Source organism: Camponotus floridanus, unplaced genomic scaffold (genome assembly GCF_003227725.1).
Source record: "Camponotus floridanus strain SB8 unplaced genomic scaffold, Cflo_v7.5 scaffold5, whole genome shotgun sequence".
Taxonomy (NCBI): Eukaryota; Metazoa; Arthropoda; class Insecta; order Hymenoptera; family Formicidae; genus Camponotus; species Camponotus floridanus.
The window spans coordinates 3,041,833-3,066,022 of record NW_020229658.1 but is presented as its reverse complement, the minus strand read 5'-3'; the positions used below and the strand labels follow the sequence as shown (position 1 = coordinate 3,066,022).

The 24,190-nt window shown below is 30.3% G+C and overlaps 1 protein-coding gene across 3 annotated transcripts in view; it reads left to right on the top strand.

The window, feature by feature from the left end:
* The window catches only part of LOC105252583 (protein FAM13A), a 47,059-nt gene extending 28,727 nt beyond the window's left edge, over positions 1 to 18,332 (top strand). For all 3 annotated transcript variants that reach the window (XM_011260033.3, XM_011260034.3, XM_011260032.3), the window contains 7 exons: positions 14,053 to 14,223; positions 14,768 to 14,909; positions 15,171 to 15,404; positions 15,777 to 15,986; positions 16,201 to 16,851; positions 16,944 to 17,191; positions 17,358 to 18,332. In XM_011260033.3, coding sequence (XP_011258335.1) covers positions 14,053 to 14,223; positions 14,768 to 14,909; positions 15,171 to 15,404; positions 15,777 to 15,986; positions 16,201 to 16,851; positions 16,944 to 17,191; positions 17,358 to 17,571 — 1,870 coding nt within the window. In that variant the 3' untranslated portion in view covers positions 17,572 to 18,332. The remainder of the gene's footprint in view (positions 1 to 14,052; positions 14,224 to 14,767; positions 14,910 to 15,170; positions 15,405 to 15,776; positions 15,987 to 16,200; positions 16,852 to 16,943; positions 17,192 to 17,357) is intronic.
* Positions 18,333 to 24,190: the final 5,858 nt, after the last annotated feature.

The window sequence follows — 24,190 nt, the reverse complement described above, 5'->3', positions numbered from 1 at the left end:
TTACGTCACTTGAGAAAATTTTTTTATCTTATTTAAAAATAATTTTTCGGACGAAAAGGCAATTTTCTGTAAGAGTATCAAATATTCGCAATTGTAGCGAGGCAAATTGATTCGGAAATGTGATCATAAACAAAAAGTCAATATTTAAATTTTATTTTATTTTATTTAATATATGTGTAATTTGTAAATTTGTCAATAATTTGTAAATTTATAAAACTGAAAATTAGTGCTTTAGCTAGATTATTCTAAACAAATCATATTATTTTAAAAGAGGAACTTAATGATCTTGCGAATTGCTATTAATACTTGAATAAAAAGTCGATCATAACGGTACATTATGTTTTTGACGTAAGCGCGAATCTATCGAACTCACCATGGTCGCCGTGAACTAGACGATCGTGTAAACTTGGATAGAAATAGCTGCTACGGTTCGGAAATAGAGCCGAGTTTGTAGGGGCGAGACCCTGATTCCATGTTGACACAAGTCGATAAGACGTCGACTGATACGAGGGAAAATAAAACGAGAGACGCATAGGCGGGGAACCTGCCAGGAAACCTTCACCTGTAACTGCTCCTTTCCGGTTTTGACAAGCTGAAAACAAGCATGTCTTACCTTGTTGTTAACGTGACATTTTATGATACGCATATCTCGTCCTTTTGTCGCAGAACTCGAAATATCTGATTCTCACCGAATATAGTGCAAATAATAAGAGGCGCATGAATGTTGACAATAAAATTTTCACAGCTTCGCATATTTTTCTCTCAATTTTTTTATTTGTACTGTTTTTGAAAGAAAATATTTTTATAAAAAGTTAAAGAGAGATATGTACTTATTTTATTACAATACTGATATTTAATATCTATATATTTTTTTATACATTTACATATATTTTTTCATATCTATATTTAATATTTTTTATTTAACTCTTCTGAGACAGTATTCAAATTTCTTTTTTCGTACAAGTAATCTCTTTTATTTTTAAATCTTTGAAGATACGTGTTCTCGAAACTCGATACATAACGCTTAATACGATATAACATATTTGTTTTTGATATTGTATGCTACAAAAATAAAAATTTTAAAAATCAAATATTTAAAAGAGAACAAAATGTAGAAGAAATAAAAGATTTTAAGATTGTATAAAAAAGAAGTAGAGTTAAGTTTAAGGACTCTGCCAGTTTGTCGATTCGCTATTGAATAATGATCGATAATGTAAGATGAATTATATAATTATAAAAGAAAAAAGTAAGAGAGAAAAAAAAAAAATATATATATATATATATATATATATATATATATAGAGAGAGAGAGAGAGAGAGAGAGAGAGAGAGAGAGAGAGAGCACATTATATGATCAGCTCATTGTTTTATGATGATTATCTGGAAAAAATAACAATGTGCATTACTGATAAGATAACATCTTTAGGAATGCGAATAAATATTTTTATTACGCGATTACTAATCATAAAATTATCGGGTGATATATACATTACAGTAATATTAATTACATCATTTAGATATGATATATTTCGCAACTTATCGAACAAAGCGCTATATATATATATATATATATATATATATATATATATATATATATATATGTAGACAAAATCACAAGATATAATAAATATAATCAGCTGATATTAACACTTTTAAGGAATATACTGCAATGTCAAAATAGATCGCGAATCACTAATAATAGTACACATATGAATATTTATCATCATTATTCTGTGGATTTTGATGAAATTTAACAGCTACTGCAATGATGATAATTGCCGTGATAATATTTTCGACAAATGTACGAGTAATAAATGATAATAAATGATAATAAGTGGATCGGTATAAGTGAGTTAATAATAGATTTGACGAAGCTTTTTTTTCTATGAAATATTACTTTTTAAAATTTTCTAAAGATAATAATTTTTATTAATCTATCATTATCTCGATGCACCAAAATTTCTCATATATATGAGCAAGTTCATTCAGTTGAATCCCATTCGAGTTTATTTTCACACGAAAATTCTATAAATAAGAAGCTAAAAATGCGAGAAAATATTACCTTGGATGCGTTACATCAATAGGTAATTAAAGAAATGAACCTGCGGTTGATTATTATCCTTTTTTTCTCGCGTTCGTGACTTTTAGGTGAATTGTTTCTTTCGTCTTTGCAGACGAATGAATCACAATACACCTACGCATATACAATCCTTCAGCCTTGAATACGCATTTACATTTGAACTGGATGATGATGTGTTCCCCGGGAAAATATCATCCCGACTCAATCGTAGGAAAATTTCAAATGAGTTGCCACAAATATGCGCTTGAAACTATCAAATGTTGCTTTAGTATTATTAGAAAATATTATTAGAAAATAGGTCGGGAGGAATAATGGTATCAATATCCATTACTGCGGGAATGTTCATATAAAAATTAAAATTAATTTAAATTTTGAATATAAATTAACTGAGCGATCTTTATTTTTCAGTTAATCAATTAATTTTTTGATTAATTTTTAATTTAATATTTTTATTTATTTTAATTTACTGTGATTCTCACTTAAGTAATTATGACAAAATATTTAATACTAGAGAATTAAATTTTTCGACCAACTTTAAAATTTTAATGAAACCTTAATGATTTTAGGATATTTTGAAAAGTAATATTTTTTGAAAAATGGTACTTTATATTATGTTATACATGTTATGTATTTAGTAAATAAATATTTTTTATTATAACACGTTTTTAATTATTAGCTGCAGCATTTATAGTTGCTATATTTATAGTTACTATAATTAGTACTGTTGTATTAATATTCATATCACATTTAATCAACTAATTGTCTAGATCTTAATTATCTAATCTTATTTAATCTTTTATTAGCTTTTCTAATCTTTTATTGCAGTTTAATTTGATGTCGTTGAACTGGCTAAATCATGATGATTTTTGCATTCTCTTTCAGTAAACATTTATTCTAATAATAAGTCTATCGTTCTCGTTAATATGTTTTATTTATTTAATTAGTACATGTTTTATTTATTTAATTATTATATAATTATATATATGAAATTTAATTAATTAATTAATTAATATATATATTAAATATATAAAATTAAACAATTTAACGATGAAGTTCCAAATAAAATAAAAAAGACAAATGTAAATTAATTCAAAATCGAGGTTTTAAAATTTATAATTTACAAGATTTTTCTTTTTAAAATAATAGTTTTTCCGTAGAAAGCAAACGACAAATGCATACGATAGTGCATCTTTGCCTCGGTTATTTTGTTTCGTCTCAGGCACAAGTCCAAGAATGACGTAACATTTCCTAACAGATTTCGTCGAACTTTAACAACCTGGTACGAGCGGCCAGAAGAAACATCCGCTTGGAAAAAACTGGTTGCAATGTGAAACACGCGTCTGGCAACGAAAATAGTGCAGCCGCTTTTCCGACTCGATAAAGGCTAAAAGATCGATGGCACAAATCGAGCATGAAATTTATGTATTTCGATGCTGCTATAATAGCTATAGTTATACAAGAATAATATTCATTTGTGACAGCGGTATACTATGGGTTTCTAAAGAAAATATTTTTTACATTTTTAGGAAAAATAATATGTATAATATAAATACCGCTATAAAAAAATATAATCTTACATTCTTTTTTAATTTAAATGTGTGTATATATATATATATATATATATATATATATATATACACATTTAAATTTAAGAATAATATTCATTTGTGACAGCGGTATACTATGTATATAGCGGTATTTATATTATACATATTATTTTTTCTAAAAATGTAAAAAATATTTTCTTTAGAAACCCATAATATACCGCTGTCACAAATGAATATTATTCTTGTATAACTATAGCTATTGTAGCAGCATCGAAATATATATATAATTAATTATGCTTTATACAGAAACTTTTTAAATATTATGATATATTAATGTAATGTATATACACAAAAGATACATACACAAAAGATTAAGCATATATAAAATTTTTGAGTTTTGACGCAAATCATTCGACAGTATTTTTCTCGAAAACTTAAAGCTATTAGATTTGACAAAAAATTGATCAATCGCAAATTTCCGCGCGTAAATGGGATGTAAATTGATTACATTAACCATCATGCCTAAACACTCGGAAGTTTTGATCGTAATTTTTTATCGTGCTGATATGATTACGTTGTACGATGAAGCGGAAATTCCCCGCTCGTTTTGATCGTGAATTCTACAGAGAGAAGTTGGGGGATGATAGGGAGAGATCAAAACATGAAGTACCATTTTAGATCTGCCGGACTTGTTTCATTTCTTTGGAAAATGTCAGGAATTAACTTATTGCAGAGTTCAAAATATGCAATCGTAAATCACGCAATCAAAATACAGATTTCTTTTCTATTTGTTGGGATACGCTAACTTTTCTGCAAAAATAATTTGTTTTATATAAATACATGATGATACACCTTTTCAAGTTTTACTGCTTTTACTGCAACAAATACAGCATGTTTCTTCTTTTTCATCGGCGGCACTTCCTTTTTATTAACCACAAATCTATAATTTCTCGTGCCTTTGCAAGCGAAAAAAAATTAATATTCTTTCAACGACTTCCATCTTGTAATTATTAGCGCATTATTGCTGTTGAATAAGAAGACACTATTTATGTTTCTTGCAGCAAAGCAGATTTATTTTATTAATATTGTGTAACTTTATATATTATATATATAAGCGGCAGTCAACTATTTTATTATACAGATAAAGTAGAATTTAAAACAAAGAAAGTTATTATATAAATCAATGTCTTATATGTTATGTAGCAAGTAACTTTTTTATTAAATTATCCAAATAAATTATCCAAAAAATATATTTATTCGAATCGAAAAGCTAATTATTTTCATAATTAGAATTATTTTTACGATTTAAGGAAGTTCTTCTTACGATCTTAGGACAAAGAAAGCTTCATGAAATGTAATTATGAATACACAGCTCGTTCACATTTAATCGTCTTCATAGATTTTATGATATACGCTATATGTACGCCAACGATGACCGAAAATAGAGCGGTTGACGTCAAAGATACCGAATGCGCGGCGCGATCGCGAAACATACAGATATAATGATCGCATTCGTTCCGACGAGCGCTACATGCTACTATGGTCACGAATTATGCGCATGCCGTGTACATGTCGCATAAACGTGCTAAAACGAGCACCGCACCGTTGAGGTGAATCGTTCTTCCGGTAAGTCTTGCGATATATCGACCGCGATTTAATCTTGTATCTTTTTGAAAAGTAACAAGAGATAAATTAATAATGATTTTGGATATTTATCGTTGTATTTAAAAAAACAAACTCTGCAAAAATTAATAAATAAAATAATCTAATGCGTATGCAATCTGGATAATTTCTTTCGATCTAATTTCTTATTCGACAGATGTATGTGCTAATTTTAATTTTCTAAGAATAGTTTTTCAACATTTTACATTCTTATAATATCGCATTATTTTATCGCGGGAAGGAAAAGAAAATTACTTGAAAAGATTAATTTTCCAGATAGCAGATTATTTATTTGTGTAAATTCGTTGTTAAATCGCAGTACTACTGTTGAATTTTTTTCACACTTAATCACTATAATTGATAAATACCACATTCTAAAGATATTGGATTGGATGGATATCACTATAATTGGTAAATACCACATTCTAAAGATATTGCCAGTTGATATAGCAAATATTCGGTTGTGTAATTATTTTGTCAATTTTTGTAAATTGATAATTATACACAATCAAATACAGAGTTATTCACATATTGATGCAAACGAGCTTGTTCTCCTTTTGAATTATCAGATTGCGATGATTTTGCGATTTCCTTCGTTCGAACGTTTATTCAAATGACATAATTTTACAATGTAATTTCGCAGAAGGAAATAATCCGGTCGCTTGGCGATATTCGATCTATTTTTTATCCCCCTTCAATAATACAAACACACAGTATTCGAATTGAGAATTGAGAATTCTTGATTGACTGATTGAGGATAAATAATAGCTGGCGTATTGTTACGAATGATTGATTGATATGAAACCTGATTTATAGTTCTCTTGTGCATTACGGAAATATCCTAATTTTTATATGTCAAATATATCTCTTCTTCCATTTAAACGATACATCTTAAGCAGAATTTAAATAATATTTAGAGGAGCTATATGTGTATGTAAAAATCTTTTATCGTGCGGGAACACATGTAAAGACATATTTTGCATATTTTACGAGAAAAATATGATTATTACACTATATACTGAATATTTTGTATTTTAATGAATTTTATTTATACTAAATTATAACTCTAGTAATATAATTTATTCTTATTTATCGATTTTATAATTCAATTTTTTAATATTTAGTCACACAATTACAGATAATTAATAATTTTATTCTTAATATTATTTTGTAATAATATTCGTGATATTTTGGAAAAATTAAAAAATGCATCCATATTGATCCAAGCTTCGAGCTTCTCGTGCGCAGCATCGAAGGTGGTGCATTGAGATTCTCGAGACTTGCTTTCTTTCGGCCGTAAAGCTTATGGCAACCAGGGACGAGCTTCGAAAACCGGTTTCGAGCCATTGGTGTTTCTTTCAATGCATATACATCTTACGCATGTAGGAAACTACTACAACTCAGTCTGTCAACCGGTCATAAAAAAAAAGACATCGGTTTTTTTCGTGATTTTATAATCCATTGTTAAAACTTATTACAATTACACTTACATGATTTCCGAAAAAGGTCGTATTTTTCGCGCAATTTTTATCAGATTTATCATCGTTTTCTTCAATTAATTTAACTCGAAAATCATTATTGATTTATTGTAATTTTTAAGCAATTTTATATATTCCTTTCTCTTTAACAAATAATAAATTTATAAAAATTTAACTCTAAAAAATAAAAGGAGAAAATATTATATGTATATACGCAATATATATGTTACGCAGAAGGCTGATGTGATATTTATGTACAGGCAATCTTTTATTTCCGGATCTGATTGGTCCAATTAATTTAAGAATTGGTTCCGAATTCATCTGTGATTGAGTGTTGTAATATATCGGCGTGCATGGAGCGCTCTGTCACGTGCACGCACAAGGCGACGGCGCGCACACGCGCGGGCGGATATAGATGAGATCCGAGCGGCGAAGCAGCGCAGTCGATTCTTCGCCAGCACCGCGTATACATTAAAGGAGTGAGACACAAAGAGAAAAAGAAAGAGAAAAAGAGAGAGACATATTGGCGGTGTGTCCGTGAACGTGAAAGCGCTAAACGCGAAAATCGTCCTTGACGTATACGCTCGTTTCTTCTCTCTCCGGGACTCATAAGGAACAGGTATAGTCTGAAAAACGTAAATGTTAAACAAGTGCAATATAAGAATCTACGTAACGATTTCCTGATTTGTTTCTAATTAAACGCGCTCGTTGTGTTGTATCGATTAGAAGATCGTTAATTAAAAAACCGGTTTATCCGCGGCTCGAAAGAACGTCTCTAGTTGACCGAATTTTCTCTGTCAGGCTGTGTTGCCGGTAAGATCGTAATTGAACTTAATACAGCTTTATCTATCATTCATATTAATTAATTTAATCGCAAGTTCGATTTGATAGAGAGCATCGATCCGTGTGTGAGTATTAAATTGCTTAAAAATTAAAATGATGGAAGTTAATAAGCATTTACACATAGCATTTTTATACGTGTAGTATTTCATTCGTATATGTCAGGATTCAAAATTGGTTGAAATTTACTTATAAATTTTAAGTCTAAATTTTACTCCAAATAAAGTTGATTCTAAAATTGGAACTTCCAAGATATTCTGTATTTTTGGCGCAAGCTTTCCGAGCAATTTCTCTCGGGATTCTGGTTAATTTCCGATTAATTTGATAATGAGATTTTCACGTAAAAATTTTGTTATTTATTACATTATTTATTGATTATTTAAAAAGCGAAGAAAAATTATAATATTATCATGAAAAAACCAGTTTTGAGCGTAACATTCATAGCACTAGCTAGGGTGAATGCTATAGCTAGTGCTATGAATGGATGCAACATTCATATAATCGATGTCATTGCAATATTAACTGTCATTGATGAGAAACAATTCACATTATACTCGATTTTATTCAATTTTTAATTATGAACAAGTAAATGATTTTTGATGATTATTATTGAATAAATGCTATAAAAACAGAAATCTAAATCTAAAGCTACCTTATGTTAAATAATATCTCAGAGGAGATGATATTTATGTTTATTTTTGTATGTATGGAATAAAACAATTTTATGTATAAAATATATTTGCACTGATAAATTCTCCAACGCTATTAACCTTGATAGAGAAGTTTCTTTCAATTCGGAGAAAACTTATTTTGTTCTGAGGTCTTCGACCTTATCATGTTTACATCAAAAGTTGAATACAGTTCTGTGTTATTGTATTATTGATGCTTCAATTCAGTCATCCATTCGAAAGTTAGAATGAATTGATGAGTTAGTTCGGCTGTAGGCAAATTATTCTGTATTGACAGCTGTAGACGTCATCGGCGGAATATCAGTGACTAAATAACCGCGCAGCGATATCGACCGGCGTGTAAAGACGATGCTTTATTCGCTCTTTCTGTGTTACTATGCAGTTGCTGGCAGACTGTCGACAAGCAGAAAAGACACAAGAGCTGCTATTCCCGATTATAAGAGAGTGCGTTCCTCCAAGGGAAAGCGCTGGAGGAAAGATAGTGGTATTACCTCGTCAATCAAGGCGCACATCATTCGTCGTGATCATTCGTTTTTCTTCCTGATCATACAATCGGATTATCATCATCGTCGCTCGTGTGTGCGCCTCTATCTGTCCGGTCACCTGCGTATCGTCCCACGTGTGGGCGAACATAAATGTTTCATCGAATCGCCGAGAGACTCGTCTTCGTTCTGTCGATCGTTGTGTCCTGTCGTTGGAAAAGAAAGTTGATGCTCGCGATTACATGAGTGCGACATGCGACAGCGGGGGATCCGTGAGTTGCATATTTAGCATAATTTTGCGATAATTTTCCGCGCGATGTTGGCTCGTCGCGATCTGCTCTGGTTTACCTGGTTACCTATCTACGTCCTCGCGAATCGAGAATGAGAACGATCAGGAAGCAAAATGATGTCGAGGGATTTGATAATCATTACAATTTCGATATGCTCAATTCTCGAGATTACGAATGCAGAAAAGTTACGTCCATTGCACGCTTTCATCGTTAGAAATAAATGTAATAAATTGAGATTACTTTGGCTTGAAAGCTTGAGTGTAAGAGACTTTCTAAGATTTTGCCGCGAGTTTCTCTATAAAGAAGTAATGGATTTAAATTATACAGAGTTTGTCTTTGAATCGATGAATGTTATTCATTCCCATTACTATTAATTTTAAAAAATATCGATTTTATGCTACATTAAAGCAGAAGTAAGAAAATGAACTTTACAATATTTTATGAATGCTCTAGTTTCAAGTTATAACACTTCTTGCAAAATATCTAACTAATTATTTAGTTGATATTGACAATTGCTTGCAGAAAGCATAAATTTACACACAATAAATTTATCGTTCATTTTAAGTAAACGGCGCAGTAATATTTAATTGTAAATAAAATACAAATCGCAGAAAATTTAATAGCATCAATCAAAGGATGACCGATAATTCCCACTAAAAATAGTTGCTATAATATTTTATATCGAAATCTTAATCATTTTTACGCTCTCTTTCTCTATGTATATATAAATTAATAAATAAATAAATATTAAGGATAGATTAAAAATTTTATACATCTTGTATAAGATTTTTAATTCATCTGTAATATGTATCTTGAATTTTAATAGAGTAGGAAATATTTAATAATAGGAATAATTCAAATTTTTGAACTCTTAATATTACATCATGATTTGATATTACTTAATATTATTTTCTTATTTTGCCATTTTGAATCTGAAAATAGTTTTTATGATATTTTTATTTTCAAATCTTATATATTCTATATCAAATTTTAGATATTCAATTTTCATTAATTAAAAATGGGAATTGTAAAATATTTTCTGGTACTATTTTCCATTAGCTTACAATGTTGATATAAAGGAACAATTAGTATTTCTTCAATGTCGATATAAAGGAACAATTAGTATTTCTTGTTCTTCGTATCACAACACGTTAAAGTGCAATTGCTCGTGCAATGAATCATCTCGTCAAACGGCATCGTAAATTCGCAGTAATTTGTGAAAGAATCGAGTCTTGTTAGAATGTACTAGAACATGCGGAGAGTAAATTTCCACGTCACCCTTAATCGAAATTTATTAACCATGATACAAGTATAAGCACTATGCGGGATTGCATTGAATTAGATCGCACGTTGCTTATTATGTACCTTAATGTCACTCACGCCTGGAATATATTCTTATGTAAGAGATAGACGACAGCAATCGCTGACGCGACAACTGACCCATTATTTTTAGAAACCATGTTATGGACAAGTGTGCAAATAGTGTGTGTGTGTGTGTGTGTGTGTATGCATGTTTGATGAATGTAATTATCTCTCGATAATAATATAATGATACTTAATAACTTTAATGCAATAATAAGTGCGATAAAAATTTAATTTTTATTTAAATATATTAAAGTGTTATATTAGAAATGTAAATATTTTGAAATTTTAATATATCTCTCTCTTCTCTATAGTTATGTAGCAAACTATTATATATATAATCTTGAGATAAAGATTACAGATTTGTGCTCTTTCAAGGTAAACAAGTTGCATCGAGATCATTTCAGAAGATATCGGTTCATAATAAACACTGTCACGAGCTCGGGTTTATGTTAATTGACATTAATCTGCCTAGAACAAAGTTTACAGATACACAAGTCGCTTTAGCTACCTACTAGCGAATTAATCGAATTATCTCGTGCGAGTTCGCTCAACAGTTTATTAGATCAATTCACATGACGATGCATCATCATTATCATTGGAGCGGTATGCTCCGGTTTGTCACGTACTTTCGTTTATCCTTTCGTGATCGGAAGAATACCACATGTAAATCATGATGTAATCTATCGATTGATCATCAATCGCGTATATCCATTTCGAAGGAAAATAAAGAACCCGTTTCGTCGCGAAAGGATCAAAAAATTCAACGAGAACGCAAGATAAAGAATTCATCAGGGAAGAATTTATTTTTGCACGCATGTTGCCGCCGAAAATAATACCAATAATCAATTATAATTGATCTAATTTTTTTATATTTAATTAAGATTAATATTAAGAAAGAATTTTGAAAAATCTCTCAAGAGAAGAAGGAGAGAGAGCGAGAGCTAGAGCGAGCGAGGGAGAGAAAAAGAGAAAGAAAAAGAGTTCTATATTAATACACTAGTAAGTTTCCTACTCAAGTCATATCAATTTCTCGATTGTAATGATCAACCGCAAATTTTTTTATTTACACACAAATTATCATTCATATAAGATTGCTCTCACTTTCTAGTGACATTATCGTATTTGCGTAAATGTCCAAAGTTAACAGCAGCGTTTACGAGCACCGACTAAATTAGATGTGCCTCATTAAAGATTAATCGTCCGTAATTAACGGCATGTTACCGGCGAGGACAACGGTGTAATTGGCTCGCTTCGCATTGATATTCCTGCAATTAACTTTTCGTAAGGTCCACAGTCACAGAAAGTGCGATGCAATGGCCAGCAGCGCAGCATCAGGCATTGTTGGAATTTTCCAAACGCTTGATAGATCTTACATATACATACGAGGAATTATACATATTTAAAGTCTAGTGTAAAAATGAGACACAACGATTCTTGTCTCGACGTTTCTAATTGAGGAAATCAAGTCCGGCTGGTGGTTTAATCAAGATTTTCTATTCTCGTTAGTCATTGTATACACTTCATGATAGGTTTTATCTCGACGTTTACGTATTGCTATAAATATCTCTTTAATACTTCTGAATGTTAATTAAAAACGTTATTTACTAAAAAGAAAAAATTGAATAGATAAAATTGAAATAATAAAATTGAAAAGAATTGTATTTGTTAATATGCCAAAAAACTTATTCAGTGAAATCTTTTATAATTACATAATTTTATAATTATTTAAATATTATCCTGTTAAGAAGGTCTCTTTTTATTTATTGCAATGTTTTACTTTGTAACATTTTTTTTTATGTCACAAATTACAAATATCGTAATATTTGTAAATATATATAAAAGATCTTTATTTTATTTTAGTAGCATTATAACATTATTCTTTGGTAACTTTAGAGAACTTTTAGTTTATTTATTAAGAAATTAATTGACATTTTTAAATTATTGCATCATTAAAATGAATGTAAAAAATGAAAGAGATTTTTAAAAAATTATATAAAAATATTTATTATGAAATATATAATTAAATTTTGTTTTGTTTTCGTTTTCGAGATTAATATGAACGTTTTATTACCCAAAGGCCAATAAAATTTAGAGCATACGCCGTTGTGTCACGCCTTTATTTCCGTAAGCTTCGTTCCTGCGAGGAGAAGCACTATCACGCGGTCTGCTGACTCATAATGAAAGTATTTACGCCTCGCGATTCATTTATGCGACTCGGGTCAGGATTCGTGACCCAAGATCAAATCAGGCATCGAGGACAACTTGAATTTTTTTTAGCAGAGCAAAAAACTTATTATCGCAAAATTTAAGTGCTACCATGTAGTAAAAGTTAATATTTTTATTGTCGATTGCTATTTTATAATGAAAGAAAATAATTGTGAATAAATTTAATTTTGCACGTAAGGAAAAAAATAATTACGTAGCGGGATTAGATTCACAGAGATGTGAACTTAAATCCTTCAAGACTGGACCTTCAAGATGATAACGTGATTTTGCTGACAACGATAATACTTTCTGCGCGCAAGGAAACTTTTATAAAGCATGAAGCTTTTTACCTCTGGGAAAAGAATGAATTAAAATGCAATAAAGCAAGTATATTCTAAGCAGTTTCTTACCACAAAGAAAAATGTCTCTATAAATGGCAATAAAAAATCAATTACATTAAAGCGAATATATTTTATAAAAAATCCTTCCTACACAATAATTATTAGTGTTAGACGAAACAATATTTAACTTTAAATATAGAATTGATATTGCGAAGATAATAAATATCAAAGATTTTCATATTACTTGGATTGACTTGATCTAATTAAAACAAAACGATTTAATAATTCCATGTCACACATACTTTATAGAGTGGAAAATATGATTTTTATCGGCGATTTTATGATTTATTAGTAATTAGTCATGCGCGTCTCTTCTTGTTCGAGAAAATTATTTCTTGAGAAACTCCTTTGCACATTCGAAACTGCAATTTGACATTCCGCGGCACATTATTATAGCGATAATATCGTAAGAGAGCACATCTAATATTTTTCCATGCGCGTGAATAAATTTATGAAGCGGTTGAAACCAGTTCATAAGTTTCTGAATGTTAAGAAAATAATAGTATTGTAATAACTCGTCGCTTAGAACTCTACACTTGAGCTGTTTTGCAATTACTACGTTCATTATTTATCGAATCGCAAAACAAACGCGTACCTGTCGTAACATCTTAATTATTGTATGTATCTTTTATTATTCTCTGTGTCTTGTCGATGACCATCTTGTTACAATGCATTTTTTAAGTTTTGTTGTACGCCTTTATGCCAGATATGATGAATTACCTCATCATGACATCCGTTTGACATTAGCGAATGTGTCTCTGAAAGAAAAACAGAAAAGCCTTATGCAATATTTTAGACATAAAAAAATCACGATACGCGAATCTTTTCCGTATTTGATTTTATTGTATTTTAATCGCTCGTAATTCCGCACTCGTATTCACAAATTGCGTTTTTACGCGACCTACTGAATCATAATCGTTGATTAAATTTGAAGGTTGACACGTCAAGACCGTCGTGCTTCGTTTCTACGATTTGACCTAATTTCTTTTCTTTCTGTTTCTGTATGGCTTCAGTAACCGAGAGAATACAGTGAATGGCGTGATAGCTGCCGGCGACTGCAAGATCTGCAAGGATACAAGGGACGAATCGAAGGACTCCGAGGGTTCGTCTTTACTTTGCGCGCTGAAACCGCGTAAGCGTAAAGAACGTCGCGAATCCTGCTGTCAAGAACGAAAGCTGATAAGGTATTATTAAATTTTAATAGTTATATAATAAATTTTTATTTCATCGAAATTAAAATTTATTACACGAAATTAATTACATTTACATTTTTCATAAACTGAGTATCTGGAATCAAATTATTATTTATCAATAAGCTAAATTGCATGTGTGAATATTACTGTGCATGTTATAATTCTGTTATTAGAATATTTAATTTTGCAATTTAAATTATTTGATTTTTAAAATATATTAACTTATGTATCTCTTAATTATGTAAAAATATTATATAATTTTGCTACAACAATAATAGATTACCGATAAAATATTCCAAGTTTCATATAATTTTGATTTTTCTTATTCATTAAACTTAACATTAGTATGTAAATAATAAAGATTGGTATAAATTCCCTTTTTATAATATTTTATGGCAATTTGGTGGTCTATTGCTATATTTTTTATACGAACTAATCTTACATTATTTTATGGATTTTTTATTAGCATTACATGTATTACAATATACATAAAAAAAAAGAATTGTACATAAAATGCGACGATTATATGTTTCAGGAGCAATAGTGAGGAACGTGTTCTTGATAGCCCTACTGACGTCGCAGATACGATTAGACGTGTGAGTAGTCACGAAGATTTCAACAGCCAGGAGCATTTGCACATTTTATCGCAACTTGGACAAGACATGGGTCACGGTGTAGTGAGTATAATCACAACAATAATCTTTAAAATATTATAAAGCGAAACATAACACGCTCACGTTTTTAATTATTGAGTAATTTATATATATATATATATATATATATATATATATATATATATATAAAATATCAGAAATATAATTTTTTAGAATCTTTATCTAAAATATTAGTATCTCTCTTAAGGGTTAAATAATTAAATTATTAATCACATACATAAACAAAATATAAATTCGATTGTTAAACGATTCGTTTGTGCGCAGAGATGCGGCGGATTACCGCTTCACGAGAGAACCAATGTTTCGCCCGTATCGAAGAAATCGTTATCGGTTCCATCTCCATGTGAAGTGGTAGTGGCGACTGAAAAATATGATTGCGACGCCGAGAGATTGAGAAGTAGCGAACGCTTCAGCAGAAGCATTACCCCAAGAGGCAGAAGACAAGCGCGTAGAAGAAGAGTACACAGAGTCCTGGATACGGATCAGAATTCCAGCAAGGTAGGTATAGCAATAAAATTTTTTGCCAGAAATATTGAATTATTAGTTTTATGAATTATCTACAATATTTACAATACTGAAGTGTTGATAATAATTTTAAAGATAAAATTAATTTCAACGTGAATAAATGCCAATATTTTTTAAAATCGTATTTTAGAAATTGAAATAATTAAATTTTGGTCTATGTGCTTGTATCGAATTTGCAAATACTGTATGTGACATTTTTAGTTGTAATAGAATTTAATAATGATAGCATCGCTATACTTAATAAAAGTTTGTGATAATTCTGCGGTGTTAAAATATTTTACATTTAACGTCACAGATATATTATAATACAAATTATATTTTTTATTAAGAAAAATTTTTTATTAGGAAAACGAAGAGGAATCTGAAAATATGTATATCTCCAATATATCACCAAGTCCTAATAGCCACAACGGTTCGCCAGCTCAAAGTTTCTTGGAGATGTTAAGCAGCGGACCTAGTAGATCACCCTCACCAGCTCGTCCACCTACTGTCGATCACGAAGATGTAAATAATCCCAGTTTAACTAATTGGGGCTTTCAACATTTGGAAGGAAACGTAAGTATGAGAATATATCAATTATAAATTATATATAATTATTAACAAATTATCTATATAAAATATATCTCTAAATAGAGATAATTTCAGTTAAATAATTAAAAATAATGAATATATATATAAATATGTACACAGAAAATTAATGATGTGTATTAAAATCAATTTATATAATAATTATATTAATAATAATTATGTCTATATTGGATTTTTGAAGGAAGAAGCTGTGGATGCTCGCGTGGAAGCCATGCTTTCGCCAAGGAACTCGCTATTGTTACCTAGAAGATTTTATTCCGAAGAAGAAATTCAACCTAACACGCCTAATCCATCGGAAATGGGTCTCAAAAACTTGGCTAAGCACATTAACGGCCTGAAAAAGAAAATAAAGAAGTATGAGGACGAGTTTGAGGAGAATTTCGGCTATCGGCCGAGTCATTCTGACAAAATGAGTAATCGCGACATCAAGCGGCTATGCACAGAGCTAAATAAATTGCGAAAGGAACACAAATTATTAAAGGAAGATCCTATAAGCGCGCTTCTGGCTAATGCCAATAACCGACTGAATACCAATGATAGCTCGATAAACAACAACAATGGCCACGAGAAATCACGAGTAACATCGATGGAAGAAATGGTGAAAGAGGCAGAAAAAAAACTTAGTGAGAAGCGAATTAAGTACAATCGACCCGATAATATGGAGGAGTTGAGCTACGAGCAATTACTGGATGAAAAGACGGCCGTGCAAAAGACATTACTTCACATCGAAAACTCTTTCGGTAGGCCGGTCTCGAAGGAAGACAGAACAGTTGTGCGACCACTATACGATCGATACAGGACTTTGAAAAGACTTCTCATCAGAACAGGCGCGGTAAGAACACACAATAAATTATTAATTAAATATAATCTGAAATAAATTCCAGAAAAAAATCTTAAACGATATATTTCATATACATGTTACAGAGCAAAAACAAGGACAGTGTATCAGAATTGGCCACGATTTTGGAGCACGAAACGATGGATTTTACATCATCAAGTCTACCTGGAAATCCCTCGGAAACCGATAGGAGAGCCAGCGAGCCTGACATGTCTCATCGAGGCATTTTGGATTGTATCGATTCCACGGATCAATTACCAACCGATAGCGATAGTCAACATAGTAGCAGTGAAGGCAGTCGCGGCACCGGTGAAAGTTTACACGCTCTTCCTCAGTAAGTTATATTTTTTACATTTTATATTATTTCAAATTTTTTATTATTTTTTCCTCGATTTATTCTGTTTGTTTTTGAAGTAGATTCCAAAATGGAAATATTTTCTAAATAAAGATTACATATTTGTTTGCTTTTTATCTATTTAGAATCTGTGTTCTCTTTTAAGGGAGGAGTTATTAATACAGCAACAAGCTACTCGAGAGGAGAAGAAACGACTTCGCAGAGCATTAAAAGAGTTAGAAGCACAATTCGAAGCCCGAGCCGGCCGTCGTATGCAACGCGAGGATCGTGGACCACAAGTCACCACCGTTTACGAATCCTACAAGCAAGCAAAAGCGAAACTTAGACTGATCGATGCTCTCATAGCTAAGAAAGCTTGACGCAGTATTTAATTTACAAAAATCTGACTTAAAACAATGAACTTGAAATTTTTAAATGGGCTTTAAATGTTTGTAACAAGATACAACTGTCACATCACGAATGCAATACGGCTCATTTACGCCGTCCGCAATTTTTTTGTATCATGAAGTTACAAGTTACAAAGGGCCTGAAAAAAAAACAGTTCATCAACCGAGCATCCTCAGAAGCAAGAAATGGTAATGAGAATTTATTATCCAGAATCAAAAGATTTTTAAAACAAAAACGGGATAGTTCGTAATATTTGCAAGCATCGTAGGATTTACTTTGCTTTCATAAGTTTGTATTGATTTGGGGTTTTTTTTTAGATTCTGTACTCATAACACTCGAACTGAATATTTTCAATATTAATATAACTTATATTTGCAACACTGTTGTTTTAATCGATATAATCGATATATTAAAAATGCAAACAGACAAGTTATAGTGTGTAGTAATATGTTTACACAATAAAAATATAATATCGAAATAGCTTGATCGAACATTTGAACTCTTTAAATATTAATGATTCTAGAACATAAAATTATTACATCGTAACGATGCAATTGCGCGATGAAGTAATTGCAAATTTTGTTCACTGATACATTTTATTATTATATTTAATTATTGATAATGGAAATGTTCACTTGATTGTCCTCCATTTATTTATCTTACATACAGGATTAGGATAAACTTTCTTATCCTAACGAGAAACTGGATGATTGTTTTGGAATATATTTACAGTTTATAAATTTTTAATTGATTTGTTACAAATATAAATATACTTATATTTTTTATATATATCTTGTTGCACAAAATCTGTAAACTTTATTTGTACTTAAAATATCAAATTCTTTACAGTAATAAACGTAAGAACAGTTAATATCTGATATTAAAATTAGACTCGTCGTTTAAAATCGTTAATTCAAATCTAGAGATTGAGATTTTTTTCAAAGAAGAGGAAACATGTATTACAAGTTGCAAAGTATCAAGTAACATTTTTACTTCACAGTTAAAGATATAATTTTATATATGCTTAATATTTACATTTATTTATAGAAACAGAGTTTATTTGATATTCTTTCATCTTTGCTATTTGTGTATGTATATAAATCCGATTGATAAAATTAATTATTTCATCAACGATAAGTATTGTATCGATAAGACTTAAAAGAAAAATGATGAAAGAAGAGAGAGCGAATATTCTCATATAATGACTAATGTTTATAGTGAACTCGATATTTATTTTATCATCTTAAAGTAATCGCTGAAGTCTAACATTGAGAGAGTAAAGAACGAATTTGTGGGGTTATTCGTAATGTAAGTACCTTGTAAGAGATATCACATGTTGTAATATTGTAGAGTATTATAAAATGTTACGATCTTAATAACATATTGAAAAAAAAGAATATTCACTAAAAGAAACTCGTTGATTTTTGCGTTTATATTTTTGTACAAGTACGATTTTAAGGCCGTTCGCAATGTATACACAGCCGACTAGGGACTACCGCAAAAACGCCTTAAAATTCCACTTGGAACGATTTTTTTCACACAGAATTAATCTCGAGGGTGCTAATAATCTAATGGCTTGAGTTCTACAGCGTGTTGATAATACAAAAGAAATGCTTTGCGAGTCTCATACTAAATTGCAATTGTAAGCCGAAGGATTTCTTGCGTTTTATATATCACAGCAATGAAATCAAATGCCATCTCGGAACCGGAAATTTCAATATGTAATCGAGACATAAAAGTGATGATAGTTTTAACTCTTTATAAAGATAATATTTTTTAGCAGTGGTAACATTTTCAAGAAAAAATACACTAATTAATATTTAAATAATATTTTAATAATTTTTATGAGAATTGTAATATAATTGCCCTTCAACAAATTAAGTTTTGCACGCTCGTTATATATTGCTATTTCTACATCGAATTTTTCAATGTCAGACAGTACACAAAAATTGGTGAATAACTCCGTTTTTCGCGCTGATTATGCAGATAAAATTAATATTTTCAGAAATAACAAATATATCGGCGCTGACAAAGTCAATCGAGAACGTGCATGCCAAAACGCACGTCCGTTCTAATTAAAAAAAGGGTAACAAAAAAAGAAAAGAGAAAAAATGAAACAATTTTTTAGACCAAAGCATTTTTTAGTCTGTGATATAATGAGAGATATATTTGCGTTAAGATGAGAAAGTGTGTATGTGGAATACCTCGGTTCCATTTCTTTTTCCTTTTCTTTTTTTATGAAAACAATTTTTTTAAAAATCGAGAAAGGAACATGATTTTTCCGCCGTTTCCTCTGCAGGAGATTATTGAAATTGATGATCACTTTAGAAGATTCTACAGCGATGACGATAATTTAAATAAAGCAGTATCTTTTTTGCCGAAGGAACGGTTGGAGACATGATAATTTTAGTAAAGAATATATAAAAGATGAAATGGATTTATCATAAATGATAATTATAAATGATTTTAATAATTAAAAAATATTAGAATTATAACATTCTTTCTTCATCTAAAATCATTTAATTTTTTCTTTCTTTCCATGTATAGAAGTAAAAATAGACGACATTGTAAATATTTTATCATTACGACAAGATCCGTTTCTCACTTTTCATAATTATCATTCTCCATCCGTACTGCCAAAAGAACTGCCGTTCACGAGATAAAATTAATTTTATATTTGCCACAGGAATGTTTTTATTTTTCGCGCGTGCATCTAAGTGCACCTTTCTGTAGTAAGAACGAGAGAGAGAAAAATTAACATTATCCTAGATCTAAGATAACATTTTATATTAACGTTAATTAAGGTACATTTTGTAGCGCATAGTTTACGCATAAGAACAGATCGCGTGATTTTGTGTAGCTGCTTTGAAAGAGAGAGAGAGAGAAATAGGAATACTTGAGAAAAGAGGCAGAATGCGAGAAAGAAGCAAAAATTTTATTTAGCAAAGCTGAAAAGCAGAATCGGATAGATTACGAATCGTTAAATTAGTACTTAAAGAAAAAAGAGAGGGATATATATATATATATATATATATATATATATATATATATATAAATATTCTATGCGGATCACATAATCGACGAACATATCTAGAGAGATTAAAATCTTGCGATGGCGAGGGGAGTGAAAACAAGAAATCAATAACGTAACGATCGATTTCTCTCGGATATATCGTCGTACGTAGCTGCAACTGATAATTGCAATCGACCGTGAGAGTTGTGACGAAGAATCTGTCTCTAGTAAGATTTAAAAAAAAAGAAGTATCTCTTCGGCGTTTATACACAGACGTTGATTATATATATGTACATATATACATGTATTATATATATATATATATATATATATATATATATATATGTATATATATATATATATATATATATATATGTGTGTGTATAGAGATACATACACAGACAAAAGAGAGCTGCGCATACATAAATCACATACAATTGTACATGCATACAAATGAATATTATACATTATTATGGGATAGCACGCAGAATAAAATGGAATATGATCTGCTAGAAATGTTCGTTTATTGCAAAAAACAAGAAAACACCTTAAAAATCCTCACGAAACTGTACCAAGAGTGATGTAAAATACGTCTTTTTTTATACATTACTTGATATAAGAAGATATCAATTAATATCGCTTTTTGTGAGCCAAAAAATTCTACTACATGTGTAAATGATTCTATAAGAATAAGTTTTTATAAGTTTTTATTAAAAATTTTAATTGTTTATCGCAATCTTGTGTGGTGTTATGATACGAGTTGTATTTGCTTATGAAAGGTTTGAATTTGCCGTAATAATGCGGCCAATTGCATAGAAGTGGGAGGCTCTCGTGTTGCATTAAATTTTCTTCGACCAAATATCTGTGTCGGATTCATCGAATGAGACTTTCCAGATAAAATTGATATAGGAAAAGGATTCTTATGAGATCCTTTAGTTGACTCGGTGGTAATGCAAACGAGACTGTTTTTCTCGTGCAACATTTTCATTTGTTGCTTCAGCATCATTACCTATTCTCATGATATATCATTAATATACATGTAAAATTCATTTTAAGTACTTATTATAACTCTCACTTCTTTATAAAGACCGATAACGACGTTGATTTCTTCTTCCTTGACATTAAGTTCCTTTTCCATAGCGGACAACTCTTTCGCTAAAGATTTATCTTTGGATTTTTCCATTTCTGATTGTAATTTCTCATATTTTCTATAAATCAAAGATATAAGTAAGTTTATAAAAAAATATGGATTCTTGAATTTAATAATGCCAATACTTACGTGTTCATTTCTTCAAATTGATCGTGTAGATTAATTAAAATATTACGTATTTCCTTAGAATTGTGTGTGCCAGTAATTGTACGCATTTTATAATCACCGATATTAGTCTGTAATATCAACATATTATGCAATATGTTTGACATAAATTATTAAAATATTATTTACCTCTTTATTTGACGATGCTTTTGAAACTCCTTGCAGATTTCTTATATTTGATGTCGTGTTACTTTTATTTACGAGAATAGGAGACTGCTGCTTAATTTTACAATAAGAATTAATCTTTTCTTTATTATATTGTTTCCTGATATTGTTATCTTTTTCAGGAATCATTTTTGCGTTGCCAGATACATTTGACATGCGAGTATTTTCCACGTGTTGTAAATCAAGTACAGATAATTTTTTATCTCGATTGATATGTGAGCTCTCGCAATTATTAAATATTCCAGTCAAGTGTGAATTTAAGCTCAGAGTCGATCTTTCCGAGTGACCATTTATCTGTTCCAGAAGACTTGACATTGGTATGCCTTTACTAACTTTACGAACCAATAACGGAGTAATATCATTGGTAATCGGCTGTCTCGTTTTCATTGCGCCCAATACCTGCATTTTTTACAGAAGATTGAAACACCGCTACTTCCATGAATTTTAATAAGCTCACCTGTTGAATGTTTAATCCAAGATTATGGCTAGGTGTTATCGAAGTTCCTACTACGAATGGTATGTTCCGAAAGTTAAACCTACTAAAATATGATCTATTAGAACGCTTCAATCTCGATGCCAAAGTCGGCATCTCGTAGCTAGGGGTAAACATTGGATCGTTGCATTTGTTAAAAGCATTATGCTCGCTTTGATGCGTTTTGCACTGCGCTGATGAATAGAGATCCTTGGAATATTTTTCCGATTTATGTTCTTGAACCTTCTCGGGAATCATTCTGTAGAAGAAACAAATTCGCATGATGAAGAAATAAGTATAATATTTATTAATTGTCAAAAATCATTATATACATAATATGATAATATTATTGTTACAACTGTAAAAGAATTACTCCGAATCACAATTCGATGACTGATGATACTGATTATACTGCTCATTCTCTTTATTATCGAATTTATATTCACGATTAGCACATTCAGGATATACTGTTTCTTGGATCTTTTGATTAGCAATTTCAGAAGGATGTCTTTTTACACACTTTGTTTGTTTATCAAATTTAGAATACTTATTAGATATTGCAGAATTGCTACTCTTCAATATAGTATTATGAAAAATTTCCACGACGTCTTTGGACTTTTTTGAATTCCTTAGAAGATTGGATTGATTATTAACACCGAGGCCTGTGCATTAAATATTTAATTTTAAATAATAGATTCGACAATTTATGTTCTTAATATGATAATTATAGAACATAATGTGTGAATAAAAATTACACAAATTCGATTCTACCTCTTTGTCTGCGCCTTTTTGCTTCTCTTCTACCGATGAGACTTGTATCTTTAGTAGTAACTGTACTCTTGGAAATAGAATTTCGTAATCTTCCTTTCTTTTTTCGCATTTTAGATAATGCGTCACCCGATTTATTATAAACGGAATTTGATTCGCTTCGTTCCAGTCTTGAGACACGTTTACTTTTTTCCGTTCGTCTAACTTTTATGGTATCCGGAATGTTCAAATTCAGTTCCGCATCTGTTATATTTCTTTTTGCAGAATTCGATGGAATTGCATGCAAGTAATTCTCGTTCGATGTCAATTCTTTGATAGAATCTTCTATATTCAGCATTGATTGCAAATGTTCCCCCAAGTATTCCGGAAAAGATTTAGAATTTTCGAATCCTCTACTCGCCTATACTCATTTTTTAAACATTTTTAAATATAACAATCATATAGCATTATATATAGAATATTATATATTTCTTTGTATATACATATATATATATATATATATATATATATATATTTATAATACACGCCTAAACATGTACGCCTACTTTCAGGCCTTCATTCTGAACTGGTTTCATCGTCATCGCAATAGGAAGTTTTTGATCTAATTGAACCTTTGGTTTAATTGTAACATTTAATAATCCATTTTGCTTTTGATATTTCGAGGTATCGGATTCCTCGATAATATCATCATTAACAACGGTTCCTCTAGGTGACAATTGGGCAGATTTCGAATACAAGGTATCTATAAGAATATAGATATATATATTTACATAAATCGATAGTTTTTAACGAAAAAAATCATTTTATACCAAAATCTTCAGCCTTGTGTTCAACGTTATAAATTTTTTGATAATTATA